The following is a 23433-nucleotide window of genomic DNA, read 5'->3' on the forward strand; positions in this document are numbered from 1 at the left end:
TTTATTTTTATTTGCAAAACGGTGGCTGTACATTGGCTCCTGATTTGTGAAGCATGATCATCTGGCTTTATAAATTATCAGTGTAACAATTATACATTACTTTTATACATGTTCTCTTTAAGTATTCTATATTAATTGAATTAATGTTCCCCATATTCTCTTTAAGGTTTGTTTTGTTTTGCTTTTATAATTTTGAGGAAAAAAATATGTATAGAAACTTTTTGTAATTTGTAACATATACAAATATATATATTTTTTTGAAAAACAATATGGTTCATCTGTACTACAGTATGCACATACTAGGTTCAATAACAGTTCTCCCAATTTGGGGTGCATTTTGATTTTCTTGCTGCGTCTAGAAATAGCAAGTAGACAGAGCAAGTGAATTCAGGTTTCTGCTTATAATGAAAGCTTTGTAGTAATTAGTATATTAAATTTTTCAGTACAGAGTTGGCATGTTGCCTTTTATATCTTTTCTTAGCTAGAACTCACGTATGGCTTTTTTCTCAGCAGAAGAACGATGAAAATGGTAACTGCTCTGGAGAAGGTATAGAGTTTCCTACAACAAATCTTTATGAATTGGAGAGCAGAGTATTAACAGATCACTGGTCCATACCATATAAGCGGGAAGAGTCTCTTGGCAAATGTTTAATTGCATCAACGTATCTTGTAAGGCTAGGTAAGTTATCATTTTCTTTTTTTAAAAAAACTTTAAAATACTTCATTTTCTACTAATACTAATAAAAATAATATTCAATTGCTGTATTGCTGGTAAAAAATAAATCTTTAGTATTTTAAAATCACAGTTAATTTTCTTTCTTTATTCCTTTTTCATTTTTTCTACTTTGAGATATTTCAATTCTTGTTAAAATATCTTTTTATCTCTTTTTTTCCCTTTTATTAACATTTCTCTAACAATTCCCGTGTGTGTGTGTGTGTGTGTGTGTGTGTGTGTGTATGTGTAAAATGCATACATACACATGTATACTAAATAATACAAAAGAGACTTTAATAATAAGTAATCATGTTAAGCTCTTTGTGTAATATAATTTGATGTGTGTCATAATATTTTTCTTTAATGTTATACTCAACTTGAAAATGCCAAATTTATGCTTGCAATATTGACATACCAAATTGTAATCAATTTGGTAGAATACCCATATACTTTAAGCCAGGGATGTCAAACTGAAGGCCCGGGGGCCAGATCCGGCCTGCAGGGCAGCCCTGGAAACAGCAAAGGACTGCCCCGCAGTGCCTCTGCCAGCGAAAATGGAGCTCGGGATGGCCATAAGCAGGTTGCAGGAAGCCATAGCAGCCAAAAACGGAGCTCAGGAGCCAATTTTCGCTGGCAGAGCACTTGGGGCACCACAGGTTGGTCACGCCCACCCTGGCCCCTCAAGGTCAAACACAACCTTGATGCGGCCCTCAATGAAATCAAATTTGACAACCCTTCTCTAAGCTATTTAAATAATAGAATATTAATAATATTTAATTGCATTATATAAACATCTCTATTGAAACAATGCAATCTATCATGATTTATAACAACATAATAAAAAGGAAAACCCCCCACAAAAATCACTGTTAACTTCTTGTGTTCCATTTATGTGTTATTAACGTTTTAAACAAAATACTTTATGAGTAGAAATAAGCATAACATTTTATATAGTGCTGGCCATTTTAATTTTATGTTTTTTATCTTTTTAACATAGAAACTTTTTAATTAAATGATTTTTATTATTAACTAATTTAACAGTAATATTTGACATGAACATGCTTGAAATATGCAGACTACAATATGTGACATAAACACTGGCTAGCAACAATGGAAGCATATTTTGCACTCTTTTTTATATATCCAGAGGTAATGATTTTGTCCTGGTTGGGAAGATAAAGATTGCAGCATTGGTTATCAATGGACTTTGCTGTTTTTTTAATTATGAAAGGCCAATTCTGAAATTATGAAGTAGCTAAACTATTTCCTAGTTATTTGAGCATGATATATAGAAAGAGAGTCAAACAGATGCAGTGGGCCAATTCATATATGTTTATATATAAACTTCATAAAGTTGGTGTGATGGTAAACATACTTACAAGATGTAGTTATGTAGTTAAACATAATATGAAGTATGGAAACAATTCTGCTTTTTTTGCTTAGAATAAATCAGAGAATGAACTCATATTCTAGGCAGAAGTTAGAATCCTGTTGTGCTAAAATTGACTAACCAACCACCTGTTGTGCTTTAGTAGCTCTTCCTGCTAATGGATAGACCTAGCAGGTATGAAGCAGCATATTTGCCATTTAGCCCATCCTTCTGGCATAGACTGTGACATGCTACATGCAAATGAGTATTCACATCCAACACAGCTTTACCTATCTGTTATTGACTATGTTCACATAACAATAAACCTGAGTTTTTGAGAATTTGCTTATCCAGATTCCAAGTAAGCATAGAGTTCATGAGGCTTCTGTTTGGCTTCTGTCATCGGGAGTGGCTAAATCATCAAGCATGGCTCTGGTTTGTTTAGCAGTATGAATCAACTAGTATTCTTTGTTGGTTCGTCTTTTGAATTATTAAACCAAGAACAAAACCTAGCTTTTAAAACTGACAGCCATACCATGTCTTTCTGAAATATGATGCAACAATCTCTCGTTTGGGTAGTATTTGTCTCCCATGGGAAACTGAACAAAATGTCAGCATATATCATCATACAGCAGTCTAAATTGCTATTACAGGTAGAAGACTATACAGTTGGGATCTGGATTTTACAAGCCGTGGAAATCATTGAACCTGGAGATGTGTGCTAAGTTGCCACTTAAGAATACAGTAGTTCTTGTGGATGCTTAGTGACCATATTTTGTTTAAAAATAGTACTACTATAGTTGTGTTCAACTGCTAAACCAAGTTCTGTGAACATAAGTTCTATACCACTGAAACTTAACATATACTAGTATATAGTAACTACTGGATGATATATGACACTGCAGAACTCAAATTTCAAAGAACAGTTTTACTTATTTGTATGTATTTGACAGCATGGTGAATACTGAATACTGTATGTAGTTTGTTCAGAAATTACTATAATATTTGTCTGAATTGGAGGGATGGAGGAAATAATGTCAATAGGCAAAGATGCAACTGGATGTAAAAAAGTAGCGGATATGGGATACATTTTAAAGTTATTCCAAAGATTAGTCTTTAACCATTTTTTCAACAGCATTTTTTCCTCTATCTCTTTTCAATTTCTTTGTCCAATTACTTCCTCTTGTTTCATCAATCAGTCAATCAGAATAGAACTGGAAGTGACCTTGGAGGTCTTCTAGTCCAATCCCTTGCTCAAGCAGGAGACCCTATGCCATTTCAGATAGGGGGCTGTCCAGTCTTTTTTTAAATCCTCCAGTGGTGAAGGCAAGCTGTTCCACTGGTTAGGACTGTTCCATTGTCCTCACTGTTAGGAAGTTTCTCCTTAATTCCAGGTTGCTTCTCTCTTTGATTAGTTTCCATCCATTGTTTCTCGTCTTGCCTTCTGGTACTTTGGAAAATAAGTTGACCCCTCTTTTTGTGGCAGCCCCTCAGATACTGGAATACTGCTATCATGTCACCCCAGTCTTTTTCTCTAGACTGGCCATACCCAATTCTTGCAATCGCTCTTCATATTAATAAAAACCCTAACTTTTTCCAAAGTCTCAACCTCTCCATTTCTCTTTTTTACTTTACATCTCTCTTTCCCTACACCCCCCACCCTCTCATGAGACAAATATTTGTACGTCTGAATAATATTGATTTCTGAGTGTGGTTTGTATATGACAGAGATAATGTTTTTTGTAAATGAGATAGGTTATTATAAGTGGATAATTAATTTTGCAAACATAACTAATTCACTTATTTTTTATCAGGTAGATAGGCAGGTGTTGCTATCTATACACATGTAATGAATAATGATATATGCACACATATATTGGGAGGGGCAGAACTGTGCAGAAGAAACTGGGCATGCACTGGGTTCTGTGTGTTTGTGTTTTGTTGTTTTTTTTCTATCTACTCTTCTTTAAAGGAATCATCTTAAATTTAGGTAAATATATTCATTGTCTTATGGTATATCATTATCTAAACTTTTCTCTCTTTTAGTAAATATGGTATATCATTATCCTGGGGTTTAACTATAAAATAAAATACCAATAAAATACATAAATTACCTCAGTGATTCAAAATTCCAAATATTTTGATCTAGGTTCATTCAGATTTGGAATATGTCTGTAACAACTCAACTAGCACCAAATATATTAAGATTTTAAAAGCATCAGCACTCTGCTATGTTTTAGAATATACCATATTTATTTCTTCTATATTTCTTTATTAAATTATTATAACTTTTTAGTTATTTTTCATTCTTATATTTCTTAGTATAGAATAGTTTGAATTCTAACTTCTTATTTTTTTTCTTTTTTAAATAAGGACTTTCTGATTCTGATGAAAATTGCAGGAGATTTATGGAGAGATGTATGCCTGAAGCTTTTAAAAAGGTAAGTGCAAAAATAAAAATCAAATTTGAATTGCTATAGCTGGAATTGGAGATAGTCAAAACTGAATTGCTTTCATTGTCAAGTTTCCGAAAGATGCCCTAATTAATTCATGAGCCATGATCCAAACTTCAAAGGAAATATAGTGATTTATTTGGAGCACCATTCCGGCAATACTTGGATGCAGTCAGGACTGACCTCACGTAGATTTACGTTCCCCTATGACCCTGTCTCTCCCTTCCCCCCTGGCCATGTCATAAATCACATTCTCCAATTAACCACTTTGGCTGGCTGTGAAACCTAACACCCTCCTTCTGATTGCCATCAGAAAAATGTATGGAATTCACTTCAGTTCTCCCTCCCTCCTGCTCATGGCAACTTGAAAGCTTTGCAAGTTGACATTCATTCTGGCAACAGTGTTGGATGAAAAAAACACCCATGACTTTTCTAGTTTGAGGATTTATTTAAGATTTTATTTTCACTTAACCTGCTAAGTGAAAATAAGCTTTTTTAAGACCGGAAAAATGCAATTTAAATGTCAAAGGTAGTAAAATCACTTTCAAATTCTCTTCCTGTAGTATCTTCAAATTGAGCTCAGTTGCTGATAGTTACATGAAAATAGCCCTGTTGCTCTATTGATTACTGGACAGCCCATGACCCATTGAGTCATTGTTTTAGAGATATTTCCTTATCTAAACAGAGAAACAGACCACGATTGACTATGGGTGAACAGAAATCAGGAATGGGAACTGCTTTTGACTGCTTGTCAGCTTCCCCATAGAATTTCCTTGGGAACTGGCAGTGATCATTGGAAATCCTTTCTTCCTCCCTCCCTCCCTCCCCCTCCGCTCCCTATTCCTGCCACCTTGTCTTTTTTATTTCATTTATTAAATTTGTTTGCTGTCCGTCCCTAACCCTGTCTCCCTCCCTGCATTTCCCTCCCTCCCTTCCTTCCCTCCCTTCCCAGCAGGCAGCTGCTAGGTGGGAGAGGAAGAGGGGGATTGCACATATAGCTGGGAAGTATCAGGGAACATTGCAAATGATCACATGAGCACAGCAGTAGTACTGAAGCAGTTACAGCTTCCCAAATTTCATTTCCTCTGGAGTCATGGATCATAGATTTTGGACTTATTCTGTAATTTAGCCCATTTGAGATACCTTGGTTGAAAAATTATTGAGCTATGATCCATGGTTTCACCCAGTTAAAGGTCACTGCAGCCAGGATTTTGGTAGTATACAGAAAGATGTGTTAACAAAGACTCTGCTTCTTTCCAGCTGCTGACATCAAGTGCAGTTCATAAATGGGGTACTGAAATCCATGAGGGAATCTACAATATGTTGATGTTATTAGTAGATCTGGCTGCAGAGAGAGTGAAACAAGATCCTATTCCTGTTGGACTTCTAACTGTACTTACAATGGTATTGTAACTACTACATCTCTCTGAGACTGCTCAGCCTGCAAATATTAGTGCTTTACATTAAGGGCCCAAGTGAGACATCATATGAAATTGTGGTAAAGTTAGCTTTTAACTGTGGTTTAATGTGATTTCTAAATTAACAGATTTGATCAACCAAAATGATATAATCAGAAATAATGGTTTCAAGTGGCTAAACCTGTTACTTTGACTTATAGTAACTGGTATGCCATGATCTCTAAATTGACACCCCTGATTCTGTCTTGTCCACTTCCAAGACTGCACTCTTGCTTTCTAAATGGTAGTCAGGATAATTGATTGCTCAGCAAGATGTCCAGATCAATGCACTGACATTTCTCCTACATATTGGATTATTTCTTTGTTTTGTTTATAGTCCATAATGAAGTCACAGCATTAAAAAATACAGTATAGTATGCTGAATATTAGATTTTTAAAATTGGTATTCAAATACATTCAACTGCTTTCAAGTTGTAGTGGACAGATTCACAGATATAGAATATTGTGATACTGTACATTAATAGATATTTGTTGCTTCTGAGACTTCTTTGCAGATATACTATGATTATTACTGTTTTGAAAAAGGACAAATTTATGCTAATGTGCTATTTTTAGATAATTTTTCAAAAATAATTATACTTACCTTTTCTGCAGTGCTACTGTAAGATTTGCTTAAATAAAGAACTTTAATTTTAAAGGGAAATATTACATAAAAGTTTAATAATAACACTCAAATTTCTATGCATACTATTTCAACATTTGAGATGAATAGGATTTAATTTACATAGTTATATACAGCAAAAATAAAGCCCATAGCTCCCGTTTTGAGTCCCAGAACACCTCTCTGCTATAGAAAGCTATACAAATTTGGTGGCAAAAGGGGTTATTTTTGTTATTTGCTATTTTGATTTTTAAAACCATGCAATGTAAGATCATTATTTTCATCTTGAACCATCTCCACTTCCCCCAAAAGGTTAACATTTTACACCATTGTTTTTCTTGATTGTGTGATTATGTCCCAAAGCCTCAGCATACACATTTTTCTTTACATTAAAAATATAAAGATTAATTTTATTTCACAATACTGTTTACTAATAAAATTTAAGACTTGATTAACATAGCAATACCAGCATGTAGATTTTTCAGTTCTTGCCAAATTCTTGGTTTTTTTTAAATGAGTTGTCAACGGATCCATTTGTCCTATCAATAAAATGGAGACAAATGTCTTTATTAAGAAACACACACACACCCCAGAGAGAGGGAGGGAGGGAGGGACGGAGGGAGGGAGGGAGGGAGGGACGGAGAGAGAGAGAGAGAGGCAGGCAGGCAGGCAGACAAGTTTCTTATTGGAAAGGTAAGAGGGAAACCTTTATGATTCCTATGACAAGACTGTTTCTACTAAACTACTAAAACTACTTAGTTTTAGATTATCCAGTCCTACATTTTCCCTCTCTTGAGTAACAGATACAGAAGTTTTTCCTTCTAATTTATCTTTCTTATGCCGGAAAGACACAGGGATGTGTCCAATTCTACTTCCTTCCTACAGGATAATTTTAGTTTACCCCAGGCTTCAAAGTTTGGTGGGGGTGTAGTTTTCTTACTCATATTCACTGAGGCAGTCTTTGTTCACCATACAGTTTGTATATCTCAGAGTACAGATATATACTGGTAGCTGAATATAAATGTTCAGTTTGTTATTTAACTAAATTAGCATAGTTATTTGCCAACAGTGTTGCAGCGCATGCTTAGTGCCATACAGCCCCATGTTTAATCTTTCCAATTTTTTTTAAAGTTAGGAATGAATGAAAAAAATACGTTTGTGTAGAACTGGTGCTAACAGTACTTATATTGACAAATAATGTATGCTGGTATAAAATATTTTCCTATATGCTTCTCTATATTCAATATATTCAAGATTTTACTATTAAAAAGTTAAACATAAAAATAATACAGAGTATGATAAAAATATATTAACAAATTGTTGTAAAATGCATTAAAACTTTGAGATCTTAAAACACATATTCTGTTAATTCACTTTAATATTAATTCACTATGTTGCTTGGGATTTTGTTTTTCATCATATTCTTTTAATTTATTAAGGCTTTTAATCCTGACAATGAGTATCATTTCAAAAACCGAATGAAAATGTGCCAAAGGAACTGGACAGAGATATTTGGGGAAGGGAATCTATATGCTGTTTCTCCTATTACTGCTTTCCAAAAGGTAAATATAAAATGTATGGTTATTTAACGGACAGTGTTACATGCATATTGTTTGAGATATGTATAGCAACATTTTATATTTTAACAATGCAGCAGATTTTTGTAGTCTTTCCTAGGTTACATTTTTCAACAAAATAGACAATATTCATGAAGTATCTCCTTAAGTTATATTTAATACAGGTAGTCCTCGACTTACAACAGTTTGTTTAGTGATCATTCAAAGTTACAATGGCACTGAAAAAATTGACTTATGATCATTTTTCACATGACCTTTGCGGCATCCACATTGTCACATGATCAAAATCCAGATGTTTGGCAACTGGCTTCTATTTATGATGGGTTGCAGTGTCCTTGGATCATGTGATCACTTTTTGTGACCTTCGTCAGTGGAGAAGCCACATTACAACCATGTCACTAAGTTAACAACTGCAGTGATTTACTTAACAATTGTGACAAAAGTCATAATTGTAATAAAAGTCATAATCTACAGTGGTTCTCCTCCTTTCTCTCTGACCGGTCGCAGTCTGTGTTGACAGGGGGGCAGAGGTCGACCCCGAGGCCCCTTATATGTGGGGTGCCACAAGGATCGGTCCTCTCGCCCCTTCTATTCAACATTTATGTGAAGCCGCTGGGTGAGATCATCCATGGTTTTGGGGTGAAGTACCATCAGTACGCTGATGACACCCAGCTGTACATCTCCACCCCAGACCACCCCAATGATGCCCTCGAGGTGATGTCCCGGTGCCTGGAGGCCGTACGGATCTGGATGGGGAGGAACAAACTCAGACTCAACCCATCCAAGACCGAGTGGCTATGGTTTCTGTCGTCCCGATATAGTCAGTTGGCGCCATCTCTGACTATTGGGGGCGAGTCGTTGGCCCCCACAGATGGGGTTCGCAACTTGGGCATCCTCCTGGACTCACGGCTGTCTTTTGAAGAGCATATGACGGCCGTAGCCAGGAGGACTTTTTATCAGGTTCGCCTGATTCGCCAGTTGCATCCCTTTCTGGATCGGGACTCGTTACACACGGTCACTCACGCCCTTGTCACCTCACGCCTGGATTATTGTAATGCTCTCTACATGGGGCTCCCCTTGAGAAGCACCCGAAGGCTCCAACTGGTCCAGAATGCGGCCGCGCGGGTGGTAATGGGAGAAATGTGGCGCTCTCATGTAACCCCCCTCCTGTGCGAGCTGCACTGGCTCCCAGTGGTCTTCCGGGTGCGCTTCAAGGTTTTGGTTACTATCTTTAGAGCGCTCCATGGCTCAGGACCAGGGTACTTACGAGACCGCCTCCTGCCACCAATAGCCTCTCACCGACCAGTTCGCTCCCATAGAGAGGGACTCCTCAGGGTGCCGTCGGCCAAACAATGTCGACTGACGGCCCCCAGGGGGAGAGCCTTTTCTGTGGGGGCACCTACCATCTGGAACGGGCTTCCCCCGGAGTTACGAAACATCCAAGACTTACGCATTTTCCGCCGAGCCCTGAAAACATTTCTATTCCAACAAGCTGGTCTGGCCTAACTCTTCCTTTTTAATTGGCTTTTAAACTGTCTTTTAAATTGGGTTTTAAACTTCTTTAGATAAATTTGGATGTTTTTTAATCTTTGAGCCTAAATTACTTAATCTGTTTCTTAATAGTTTTTAACTTCTATATGTATTTGTATTTATTATGGCTGTTCACCGCCCTGAGTCCTTCGGGAGTAGGGCGGTATACAAATATGAAAAATAAATAAATAAAAATAAATAAAATGGGACATAATTCACTTAACAAATATCTCACTTAGCAACAGAAATTTTGGTCTCAATTGTTATTGTAAGTTGAAGAGTAGCTGTAATGACAGTCTACTACACCAATGCAATCCGTTATCATATTTTTTAAAAATATGAGTTGAAAAAAACTATAGTTTTCTTTTATTTTTAATATCATTATATCATGCTTCCAGAATGGAACTTTTGGATTTAGCTTTGGATTTGTTTATATCAAATAGTGTTTCCAGATTTAAAAGTAATAGTTTTTAACATGGTGCTTCATGGGGAGTTATTGTTATTTTTTAGATAACAAATCTATTATCAAATGTTGCCCTAGCCAATGATTTATTTTGAGAAAACGACAACATTCAGCTCTTTAGGTGCCTTTTTCAGATGATTCTTGCTAAGAATCATGTTTTGCATTTGCAGAGATTGCTAATATAAGAAGTAATTTAGATTCAGAAAACAAAAACAATTAAAATTCCAACATTAAAATGTATTCTCAATCATACAGGAACCACATGGATGGCTAGTAGACTTAGTGAATAGGGTAAGTAAATAAAAATACTGTTCACTCTATATCACGTGTACCTTTATAAAACTTTAATTTTTTAAAAAAATAACAAATACTTGCTCTAAAGAGCATATAGTTCAGAGTAGAAAAAAGTTGTTCTAACTTTTATCCAGGATATATGGAAAGAAATTTGTAGTTATGTGCCAAAAATCATCTTTTAGTATGAATTTGTATCTGAGATACCTTAATGTGATATTGAAGTGAGATAATAGAGTTTTCAGGAAGAAAGACATTTACCGAAGCAGCGCTAATATTGGTTTTCATTTCTTATGAAATGTGAGTATGAGTTGTCTTAGTTTTCCCCTATCTTGTTGAAGTGATCCAGGAAGCCCTACTGTTTTCCTTCCAGGGAACAATAGCATGAAATAAATGTTACAGTATTCTACCTTTTTGAGACATTTCAGACGGGGGTTTATTTGTACTAATTTCATGATTATTTATTTGGTGATTGAAAGTTCATTTAAATTAGTATATATATTTGGGCATGTCTATGTACTTAAGTTTTTTTTCTACTTTCTGCCAATTTGGATTTTGCTTAGTTTGCAGAATTAGGAGGATTTTCTGCAATTCAGTCTAAACTTCATTCAGAAGACATTGAACTTGGGGTAAGTTAAATGTTATTTGGTTAAACTAATTGTAGTTTATTGTAGCTAATGTCTCTGAACTTTCTGGTGTTGTAGAAATAAAGGAATACCAGTGTTGGATTAGGCAAATATAATTTCTGTGGATTTTTACTATATGTTCAACTCTGGTGTAAAACTCTATGGTTGCATTATCAGTGAATTGTATTTGTTATTTTATCAGATACGACATTGGTCCTAGTTATTTATTAGTTCATTTTAGTCATGTTTATATGTGTTTAACATGTTTATCATGTGTCTATTTGTGAAGCATTTATGTAGGGAATATTCTCTGTTTGTTTTTAAATATTTCTTCTTCTAGGCAGTCTCTTCATTGGTTCAGCCTTTGGGAGTTTGTGCCGAGTATCTAAATTCTTCAGTGGTACAGGTAATTAATTTTTAATAATGATGCAGCAAATAGAGTTTGGATTTTCTTCTTAATAGTAATAGGGTTATTACAGTTGTGTGGGGATAAATTTAGATCTGCATAGAGATGATTTCAGGTACTTCGTCCAATATTGACATAGATATGTTTATAATGATAGCCAAAATGAGGATAAGAGGAATGGGCTGTCTCTTAAATAAATGGCAACCACTTATACTCACAGATCAGAATTATAATTTACTGACTTGCTGCAGTTTGCACTATGCTGACTCCCAGCCAATTTTCCCATTTTAAAAGGATGGAAATATTGCAGTATGAAGACTTACAAGTATATTTTTATTTCTAAGATCCTAAATTAGTATTCTTTCATTTTACAGCCCATGTTGGATCCAGTCATTCATAATATGATTAAATACGTTCAAAACATTGAAGAGAAAGACCTGAAAGACAAGGTAGTCCTGGATTTCCTAAATATAATCCAGAATTGTCATTGTAATGTTAACTGAATAACTGCTGCACCTAGGTTATTCAAGCTTATCCTGAAAATTCTCTGCTGATTTTTGCCTAAATGATGTCAGTTGCACTGTATCTGGTATATACTATATATCAGATACTATATCCTTGTTGTATTTTTTTAATTAATGTTTCCTGATGTTGCAAATTTCCACTCTTCACCAAATTAAATGATATAATCTCTGTTGACAAAATGTATTCCTGTGAAATGTATATACTACTCATAACTTCTCTCCTTCACAGAAGCTAGTCAGTATTCCTGAACTCTTGTCTGCCATCAAGCTCCTCTGTATGCGATTTCAGCCTGATTTAGTAACAGTAGTAGATGATCTGCGGCTAGATATCCTATTGCGTATGTTAAAATCACCTCATTTCAGTGCAAAAATGAACTCTCTAAAAGAAGTAAGTTTATTAGGCTAAAATCTTAAAATTGATCATAACTGGGTTAGTATAGAGTACTGGGATATTAGAGTATTCTAGTACTAAAGTACTAGAGATTTTTCGTTCACTCAGTATTTAAAGAAAAGCAACAGCAGTTGGTAGCAGCTAACTAAATTTGGCTGATGTTTTTTTAAAAAAGATAAACTGAATTAGATTTAGTTAGTATTTCAATGGGGGATTACCAGGACTAGGAAGATGAAACAATAAGTTAATGGAAAATAGGTTCCATAATTATTGGGAAAAACAAATAATATTAACATCTCAAGTCATAGAAAGTAGAGTTCAACTCAAGGCAGCTGCTAAGTTTTTGTAGGGCATAAAAGCGTAATTTGGGTTATTGGTTTTAGTTACAATGTTACAGAGTTTTCAGATACTTTTCAGATAGTAAATTGATTCCTAGGCTGAGAAGAAATTAAGTCTTCTTTCTAACCCTCTGTATTACTATGTTTGAAGCACAGTGATAGAATAAGTGGCAGTTAAATATTATTATAAAAAGTAGATTCACCTATTCCTGATGATTCTCAGTACATGTCTGTGTAGTTTTATTATTGAATGTATGAAAATGGTTTGTTCCTTTTTCTGGAATGTTTTTCAACTTCCCAATATAGGTCTACAGCCCTGGTATTCTCCGATAGTATTCAATCCAAATACTGTATTAACCAGTATTAATTTTCTTAAAAAAACAACTTTCAAGCACTTTTTCCTTTGTTTGTCTTTTTTAAAGCAGATATACAAATATTTTATTACCCAGTGAATAACTGAATAAGAAATTAGAGCAGCCACCATTTCTCACCCTTTCATATTCCTCTGAATGTAAAAGGAAACTCCTTGTTCCTGAAGAAAGCTTTTCCATGCAGATTGCAAAAAGTATATTGAAAGTCCACTTCTGTTGAAACTGAACCCCCAGGAACAAGTATTTTAGGTGGCTCTAGCTTCATGGGCACTTTAAATCAAGTGGAGGGTTTTTGTTTTTGTTGTTTTTTTTTTTTTGCAGACAGCATAAGGTGCTGTCTGTCATCCTACCTGTTTCCCTGCCAATGTTTATTCAGTCAATAATTGTAGCCGTAAGCTTCTTCCTTTTATAACATTGAAGGGCCAGTGGTCTTTTATATTTTGGGCACAGGACTATAATTTATGGAGTTTGTCTATCATTGTGCAATTTAGATATTTGTTTACTGTGCAAGGTCTGCTGCTTTTAGGTGAATAAGTATTCAGATGTTTCAAGATGGTGCGTTATCTGGGAATCAGTTTTTCAAATAGCTGAGTATTCCTCTCCATATATTTATTGTGTCCGCTGAAAAGGGTGATTGAGTTTAGAATATGCCCTGTACATGATAGGGTACCTGCAGTGAAAAAAGCAAAACCCATTTGGGAATGGTTATGATAGGAACTTAAAATAAAGCTGCCATTATAATGCCTTGATTCAGATTTGTCATGTGATTACACTTTAAAGCCATGCATACTTCTGGCTGTAAAAAGGATAGGGTGATCTGGAGAGGATCCAAAAAAAAAAAAAACCCACCTCCCCCAAAACCCCAAGGCAATCAATATGTCAAGAGGACAAAGCAATTCTTCTATTAAAAATGTTATACTATTTAGAGATACTTAATTTAGGGGAGAAAGTGTTAAAAAAAGAACAGAAGGGAGTTGAGAAACATAGAAGACAAGACACGATTGAATCTCATGTGGACTTTGCACTGACATCTGTTTGATCGCTATAATAATAATGTGTCTAGTTAAGGCTTTTTAATCTTCTGATACTTTTCTTCTTTCCATAGTAATAAACTGGGGGAAAAAGTTTAGTTAATTCTTCTAAAATATTTTCTCTCTGCTATGGGCAAGAAGATACTGTTTTCAGGCTTTGCATAACTTTTATTGCTAGGGCAATTTTTACTGTAAATATTTTATAGCTTTATCTGTCCTTATTTTTAGGTAACAAAACTTATTGAAGATAGCACTTTATCCAAATCGGTAAAAAATGCAATAGATACAGATCGTTTACTAAACTGGCTGGTAGAAAACTCTGTCCTGTCCATTGCATTAGAAGGTATGTATACAAATGTCTTCTGAACTTCGCTGACATTCTGACTGTGTTCAGTTAGAAGGTTTAATCATGTTTGGAATTGAAAAATAACTTCTGAGAGCATAAGGTTCAGGTGCTTTTCATTTCTCCCTCTTTTAGGGTAATCATACAAATAGTAGTCCCAAAAGTGCTTTTCCAAAAGGCAACATTTCACTTCTCATCCAAGAAGCCTGGATGAGAAGAAGCTGAAATCTGAACTGAAGAAGCTTCTTGGATGAGAAGTGAAATATTTTCAAGAAAAAAAACCAAGAAAATCCAGTTGCCTTTTGGAAAATCACCTTTGGGACATCCATGACCTAGATGATTAAGAATTTCTATAGACATGCAAATAGTATTTAAAAATTTTGCTCAGATTTACTACAATTTATTGAATTATATGAACTATGGTTAATCTTAAACTTAACCATAGTTAATTCAAGCAAGCTAATATATTAAAGTTGAATTGTTTTCATTATTCACAATAAAGATTAATCACTGTTTACTTGGCTCGGACTTGCACAAAAGAGAGAGGCAAATCTCAAATGAAAGATATTTCCAAACTTTCTTTTAAGTTGTACAAGGAAAATAAATCAATGAGCGCACAGCTCACTGTAGTTTGTTCTTATGATGCATTACACTTGAGCCAATTATATTTAAGAAGTGTTGTTTCAAGATTACTCTTGTTTGAAGTTCAAATTTTGACAACTTCTTAGTTACATTTCTGAAAAGAAATCATGTTATTTTAAGGCAAAAGCAGTCAGAAGGGAATACGCTTTCTTTTCAGTTGCTGTTTTCTGTATGTGAGGTTTTGTTTCCCTTTTATTTTTTTTCTTTCATCTTCCAAGGACCTCAGAGCATGTGATAGTCAGATAATGATGCCATCAGTGAGGGACAGAGCTGAATGTTTTGTCCTTTTATGTAAAAGAATTGATAGGAAATAGGTGTGTGAAGCCCCACAGAGGCTTCTTATATATACTTTCAATGCTTTCTATTAAAAAACAAACATGGGACAATTGAAGATGGCAGTTCTGTATCCCCAAATATGAGTTTAACAGAATTCGTACCAAATGTTCATTTACTATGGTGGTTATGCATTGAGTAAGATAGGAAAAAAATGCTAGGAAGCTAATGCTGTTTTATTGCATCTGTTGTCTAAATTGTATTTCTGTTTCTAGGTAACATAGATCAAGCACAATATTGTGATCGTATCAAGGGAATTATTGAGCTATTGGGCAGCAAGCTGTCTCTAGACGAATTGACCAAAATTTGGCGAATACAGGTGAGGATTTTTAGCTGTTATTTTTAAGTTACATCCTGTTCTTGAAAAGCTTAGAAAGAATGTTCACATCTGTGTTTTCAGGAATAGTTGCACATCAGGAAATGAGGTTTGTTTTTAAAAACTTCTGTGAGAAAAAGAATTTTAAAAAACTGAATATTTTACAACACAAATCTACAGTACATTAGGGGAAACTACAATGATATTGCATTTACCAGTAAATATAGGTAAATATAGAATTTAAAAGATTTGAATACTTGTCTTATATTAACATATGTGTGTCAGTGGCAATATATAAAAACCTCAGAAATTCACTAAGCCGTCAACTAGAAATACTGATTCATTCAATTATAATTATCCATGGAGTTTAAGGATTTTATTTCTGCAGATGACATGAACTGATATGGCAAGAGATGAGTAAATAGAACTGGTATATTATTATGTAAACTTTGTTGAGCAACATTAGGGATGTAGCACCATGGAAATTGCCCTTTACAAATTTCAGACTAGGCTGCAACAGAGAGCAAAGAGGAAGGGTGGCCATGATTGCATGCAATACCCTCACAAAGATTGGAAACAGGAGGAAATTGATTGCAAATCCAATGCATAGAATTAGCACAAAGACAATTTAGGATTGCTGGGAGTGTATCAAATGTCAAGCAGCTTGACAGCAGACATTAATGAACTCTTAGACACCATTTCATGGCTGATGTTGGAATTTCCAAGGGTTTTGGTGCTGGATGGCTCCAATTTTAGTACCTTGGAAGGAGATAGAAATTGTCCAATATACTAAATCTAGAGACAACCTCTTTATCAGAAGCTGTACTGAGCACCTTCTTCTGGATAACATATTCTACCAAAAAAAAAAAAAAGGTTATCTCCTTTGTGAATCCAGCTGCTCATATTCTTCCTGGCCCCCAAAGGGGGAACCTACAGTGGTTATAAAAAGTCTATACACCCTGTCCATTGAAAGAAGGATGTCTTCTAATTTGCAGTAGCCAGGTCTCTTTAACTTGATGTGCCCTTTTTCTCCCTTCTTCCCCTAATCCCAATTCCTTTGAAGTCAGGACAACCATCAACTGTGATAGAGAACATCCACACTATTATTGCAGCAGCCGCTGTGAAGTTCAGCTCAGATCAGCTAAGTCATCTTTTTATCCTTATTCAGAAGGTAAGCTTTGTTTTTGTTTTAGTTTAACTCTGTTATTACAGTTAAAAACATGAAACCTGACAATCGTATAGAAAAGACCAGATGAGAGGTCAAATCAAGCCTAGCCTAGTTTTACTTTTTAGCAATCATAATATATTTACCAAGTTACATGTATGTCTGACAAGTTTTTCTTAAATTGAATTTGTTAGAAGAAGACTACAGCATTATTAATTACTTAATTATAAATTGGCTTTTGAATACAATTTTCAATGTAAATGAAAACCCTTTTTCTAAATTTCCAATTCAAAGTAGCCTACTGCTTTTAGTAGTTCATATTATACTCTTCTTTAGGTCAAATACATTTGGCTGTTAAGTGTACTCAGCTACAGACCTCAAATTTCTTATGTGTTTTTAAAATTGAGATTTGTATGGGTGGAATTAAATTAAGCATTCGTTTTGTTTCCAGTTTCTTTATACATTCTCAGATTTGTATTTGGTTAAATTAAGTATTGAAAAATGTTAGAATATGTTTTTAGTTGGTTTTGTGTTTATCTATTTTTTCCTTTTTTTTGCTTTTTAGAGTTGGGAGTGTGAGAGTGATAGAGTACGACAGAAACTCTTAAGCTTGATAGGACGTATTGGACGGGAAGCACGTGTGGAGGCAACCACTGGAAAGGCACGTGGAACCATTTTTTAACAAAATGCATATGGCTTATGTGGTTATAAGCCGCTTAAAGTCACCTCTAGGCAAGATGGACAGCATTTAAATTAAAGAAATATTTCTGCAACAGACAGTGATATGTGTATTGTTCTAGGTTCTTGAAGTTCTCTGGGACTTGGCTCATCTTCCAACATTACCTAGCAGCTTGATTCAGCAGGCTTTGGAGGAGCATTTGACAATCCTTAGTGATGCATATGCAGTGAAGGAAGCAATCAAAAGAAGCTATATCATCAAATGTATAGAAGATATTAAGAAGGTTGGTTTGTCTTTAGAATTGGCTTCAGAATTCATATTTTTAAGATACATTTTCTTTCTATTATCACGAGTTCTAGCATTTTTTAGTTCAACATACAAGCTACAAGAATTAGTTATCCTGTAACTAATTCTAGTTAGTACTTTTGAAGGCAGTAGAGAATCAAGACTGATTGGGTGAGGTAAATCTCATTCTTTTGTTTCAAGTTTATGTTTTTGTTTTATTTCTCAAAGGTTCAATTATTGGATTATAACAAAGAAATTTTCAGCTAAATCCAGGAATTAAGCAAATTTAAACTTTTGATACTTAAACAATTTAGATTTTATAGTGAAAGACTTTTAAAGATCAAGTTTAGACAATTTTGGAAAGTTTTAGAGATTGTTTATAAAGTCAAAGAATGTTAGTTTTTTTTCTGATATAAATTAATTTTAATTATTTTGAGTGCTTTTTCTGTATAAAAAAGAAAGAAAATAGTATTTTACATTAAATATAAATTAAGAAGTATTCAGAAGAAAAATATAATGCTGGGTGAAGTATGTTAGTCCAAAATATGCCAATTTAATTCTTTATATAATGTAATCTATCTGATGTCTGTTGTTGCTGTTTTTTTTAGTGGGAGTATAATTATGATTATTTTATACATTTATATCTCAGCTTTCCTTTGGGAGCTCAAGGTGTGTCACACAGAGGTTTTTCTTTATTCCATCCTCAATATTTCTCAACTTGAGTGAAAAGTTAGTGGCTAACTAAAAGTCACCTTGTGAGTTTCCATTGGAGTTAGGGTTGGGATTTGATTTTAGGTCTCCCAGGTCATATTCCAGTATCTTTAGTTTCTTTGCCATTCTGGCCAGTTTCTGCACTAATTCAGTAATGTTTATAATAACTGTAAGGTTTAATATAATCTAGAAATGTTTCACTAAATAAAAAACATAGTTTGATGATTTTAGTCAATGCATAACTAGCTTTGAAACACCATAATAAAAGTATCATCTTGCATTACAGAAGCAATGCAAATTATTTCAGATACAAGGCTGTGCAAGTACCAGTTTGCTTTTTGTTGCTGTTACTCTTTGTTTGTTTCAACTCAGCCTCAGAAAAATTGACTTCCTTTCCCAGTGTCAGTACTTGTCCTATAATTTATTTTAATCTTTAAGGATATGTCATAATATCCTCTTTTAAACTGCTCTCCTTTCTGATGACTGTAACCTTGATTTTTTTTAAATCATGGATTGCAACCCTTTGTCTGAATATGATATAAAGCCTGATTGGCACCTCATACTCTTCTTTTTAAATTTCCTCTGCTTTTATCAATATCTTGCTGTTCTTCATCATTCCCCAAATTCCCAATGAAATTTAGCATTTGTATTTATGACCATGAGCGCTTTGATTATTCTTGCATTGTCTGATCAGTGCACAAAAGGCCTTGTTCCCATGGTTTTGCTGGGCATACAAAAAAGTGATTGTGATAATGAATTTATTTATTTATTTATTTATAAAACTGTAATTGAGTCATACGTAAGTCGTAAGTCATGCCAGTCATTAAGTGGATCATCATATGACTGACCTCATTTTAAACTTTTGTGGCATTCATTAAGTGAACACCATGGCCATTAAACTAGCCATTGCCTGCAATGGCTGCTTTTTGTCAGAAACCAGAAATAAATATTGGGTTCTGTCAAAAAAAACTTCATAAATTGTCACATGACTGTGGGATACTGCAATCGGCCATATGGGGGGAGGGGGCCATCAGAACTTTGAATCATGGTCACAAGTACCTTTTGGAGGGTCCATTGTAACTTTGAGTGATCACTAAATGACTAGCTATAATTCAAGTACTACTTAAATCTGATTATAAAAATAACTTGAATAGCCTGTATTGATCCCTGAATCCCATGCTTCTCATCTGTCATCCTACAACAGTGTGCAAACTTTTTATTTTTGGTATAGTAACTGAATTGCTATCTATAGTATACTAGAACAGCAGACCAGGATCAGAATTTTGCAGAGGGTTTCAAACTGAGGCAGAATATGTTAAAGACATCCACTGGGTACATCTATTCTGAATCCACTTCAGATTCATCCAGATCCACAACTCAGTTTCAGTATCTATGGCTATCTCATCAGTGTTATATACAGATTTCTAAAAGATAACTTGAAAAAAAGTAATCTTTTAAATCTAGGAAAAGTAAGTATAAATCATAAAAGTAGTCTAAAATAGGAAACAGAGCTAAGAAAATCTATGCTATGTATCCATAAATTTTAAGTATCTAACTTGTTGATATCTTTTATTAGTCATCCCAGCACAATAATCCACAGTTTGTGTGGGTGGTACCAGCTTTACGCCAACTCCATGAGATCACGCGCTCATTTATTAAACAAACCTACCAAAAGCAAGATAAGGTGAGTACTGTATATTTTTCATGCACACATTCACAGAAAGGAAGTGGAAGTGGAAAAATAAAAATGGGAAACCTTAAACAGTTACTGTACGTTTATCAAGTTACATATTACATATTATCATATCGTGATAAAGGATAGTTGGACCTTAGCAATGAAATCAGGATTAGAAATAATTTGTATGTAATATTTGAATGTACATATTATCTTTCTGGAGAGACATTATACAACCTACTTAGCAAACAACACAAGCAATTAAAAGCTAAAAATCTAAAAGATTAAAGAAAAAATTAAATCATGGGCTTGTGTTTATGAAAATATCAAATAACATCCAATTTAAAGCAAGATTAAACATTAAAAAAATAAACCAAGAAAAGTTCACCTAGCAGTGAAACCGTATAAGAGGAAAGAATGCTTTACTAATTATATTGTAAATAAATACATAACTTGTGACTATGTTTTTATGAATAATTTGTGCTAGTGTCACAATAAATTGAAGTATTAAATTAAGCAAGATTCTCTTTATGTTAATATTAAAATTTAATGAATAAATTATGTTTATTTTAGAAATGAAGGGAAGTATTTTGTTCACGGTTAAGAAACATGAAAATGTTCAACATATATTCTAAATACTTGGTAGTTTATTCCAGGAGCATGAAGGGGATAGAAACTATATAATCTTATGCCTCTATAGCATTTGTGGTCAGAGATGCATACAGGAAACTTCCACTTATTTAAAACCTTATTGTATATACTATAACACCTTATTTAACAGAAGTTTTTTTTTAATATTTTTGTCAAGAGCATTATTCAAGACTTGAAGAAAAACTTTGAGATAGTGAAACTGGTAACAGGAAGCTTAATAGCTTGCCACAGATTGGCTGCCTCAGTAGCAGGCGCTGGAGGCCTGTCAGGAGCAACATTGGTGGATGGCCGGTACACCTATCGGGAGGTAAGCAAACAATGGTTTATAAAAGCTGAAACCATTGAGAAAAAACTTAAATACATATGAGAAATACAAGCACCTAAATAATGTAAAGGAATCTCTTTAAAAAATATTCAATGCAACTCAAATATATTATTTTTCTCTTTCTAGTATTTAGAGGCACACCTCAAATTTCTGGCATTTTTTCTTCAAGAAGCCACCCTCTATTTAGGATGGAATCGTGCTCGGGAAATCTGGGAATGCCTTGTAACGGGCCAAGATGTTTGTGAGCTAGATCGAGAGGTGAGATCCCACAAATGGTAGGCAAGCAATTCATGTAAAAAGGCAAGGTGGTTCGGAATAGTTCCTATAGTAGCTACTCTTGTTTACCCATATTACGGCATCCAATTTTTATTCATTTGTAAGCTCAATTATATAGATACCCTGCTGAGCTGATTCAACTTACGAAATTGAAACAGTATTTTTTTAAAAAGGAAATATAAGATAAACATAAAGCTAGGCAGAATAAATATCAATAAATATACCTTACTGGATGTTTATGCATACAGAAAACTTACTTTGAATAATAGGCATTTACTAACTAAATTCTGGCTCATGAAATAAGCAACAATGTATTTGCCTATTAAAGTAAGAAAAGTTATGAAATTATGTGTTTCTTTCACAGATGTGCTTTGAATGGTTTACAAAAGGACAGCATGACCTTGAAGGTGACGTGCAACAGCAGCTTTTTAAAGAAAAAATTCTTAAATTGGAGTCCTATGAAATCACTATGAATGGTATGTAAGTATTTTTGCCTTTTGGGATTTCAGAATAATCCTGAATGTCTGTCAGACACTTTGGGATAAAACTAGTGAATTTTCTGATATTGTAAATCGTGTTAGGTTCAGAGAAATCCTTAGGGAGTCAAGTAGGTAGGAAGTACTTTCCTGTTGCTCCTCTATCTGCCAATCACTCTCTAAATAATCATTCTGAGATCCGGGCGTGGATAATGTCAGATACAGCACTGGAGACTCAGAAAAGGAGACATCCAAATTGGCCAGAGATACCTTCTCTAGTGGAATGTACTTACATTTCATTTCCAGGCCCTGTAACTCAGGAGAAGAGGTGGGAAACTAATCTCCACTACCTAGCCCTTTTTGTCTTTGTAGTTCTCTGAATTCAATCTAGTGAATGGTTTTTGAGGGGAGGGCGGGGGAGGGGGGGATTAAATCTAAACAATATTGACCTATTGTCAGTTTGCCTGAAAGCAGCTGTTTCATATAGCCAATATTTGTGCTGTGTACTTAAATAAAAATAGTGGGATTCCTTTACACCGTTCATTTTTAAAAACAGGTTTTGGTTTGTTTAAGACCTTTTTTGAAAATGTGAATCTTTGTGATCATCGATTAAAACGACAAGGAACTCAATTGGTAAGCACCTTTCTATAATCATATACTGTATACCATTCACATTTCACAGGCAAAATAATATAAATGGAAAAAAAATGATGGTTAGATGCTCGTTCTTTTAGGATTAGGAGTTTAGATTTGCCCTAAATTTAAATCTAAAATTAAACAATAGGGCAAATCTAAACCCTTAATCCATTACTGGTTTAGTTTTATGTCAATTCACTTGAATTTTATCAATTCTGTTACTCAACTTGGTATTTAATTTGTATATGTTGCAAGAGTGCAGTTGACTTATACTCAGAAACTATTTTAAAATAATAAAAAATAGCTTTGCTATGTTAATATAGCACATTAAACTATAATGTAGTCTGGTTTTCTCTTGGAATAAACTCAACATAAGTATCAAAGAATAAATTGCAGTCTGTACCATTTACTTTCATAAAACTGCGTGCTAAGCCATTGTTGTAAATTGGTTTATAAAGATAACTGTGTTTTTTGACGATATACTACAGGAATGCATGGTGGGTTTGTGTTTTTTTTTTTTGTTTTCTAGTTAGGTTTTTATCTCCTTCCAAAGCCTCTAACTTGGTCTTTGGAAATACAAGGGAAGAATAGCTAAGAAAGAAATTAAAAGAAAAAGAGATTGGTCAAACAAACATGGGTTGCAAGTATATTAATGTTGCTCATTTATGAGATTGAGATTGAGTTTGTGTTATTTTTAATTTGTTCAACTGCTTTAGTGTGACCCATGAACCCACAGCATATTTAAGATGTCAGTTA

At 34.3% G+C, this 23433-nt stretch overlaps 1 protein-coding gene across 1 annotated transcript in view; it reads left to right on the forward strand.

Annotated features, from left to right (window-relative positions):
- Nucleotides 1-23433, forward strand: part of USP24 (ubiquitin specific peptidase 24) — a 77047-nt gene that overhangs the window by 13599 nt on the left and 40015 nt on the right. Inside the window, exons 2-20 of the mRNA XM_070941302.1 lie at nt 511-679; nt 4458-4525; nt 5798-5941; nt 8056-8178; nt 10442-10477; nt 11041-11106; nt 11444-11509; nt 11884-11958; nt 12263-12421; nt 14393-14507; nt 15698-15801; nt 16862-16969; nt 17529-17624; nt 17764-17925; nt 20215-20322; nt 21122-21271; nt 21416-21547; nt 21930-22041; nt 22598-22674. Coding sequence (XP_070797403.1) covers nt 511-679; nt 4458-4525; nt 5798-5941; nt 8056-8178; nt 10442-10477; nt 11041-11106; nt 11444-11509; nt 11884-11958; nt 12263-12421; nt 14393-14507; nt 15698-15801; nt 16862-16969; nt 17529-17624; nt 17764-17925; nt 20215-20322; nt 21122-21271; nt 21416-21547; nt 21930-22041; nt 22598-22674 — 2070 coding nt within the window. The remainder of the gene's footprint in view (nt 1-510; nt 680-4457; nt 4526-5797; nt 5942-8055; nt 8179-10441; nt 10478-11040; nt 11107-11443; nt 11510-11883; nt 11959-12262; nt 12422-14392; nt 14508-15697; nt 15802-16861; nt 16970-17528; nt 17625-17763; nt 17926-20214; nt 20323-21121; nt 21272-21415; nt 21548-21929; nt 22042-22597; nt 22675-23433) is intronic.

This window comes from Pituophis catenifer, unplaced genomic scaffold, assembly GCF_029215685.1.
Source record: "Pituophis catenifer annectens isolate HBS135680 unplaced genomic scaffold, rPitCat1.0.hap2 SCAF_3, whole genome shotgun sequence".
Classification (NCBI taxonomy): Eukaryota; Metazoa; Chordata; class Lepidosauria; order Squamata; family Colubridae; genus Pituophis; species Pituophis catenifer.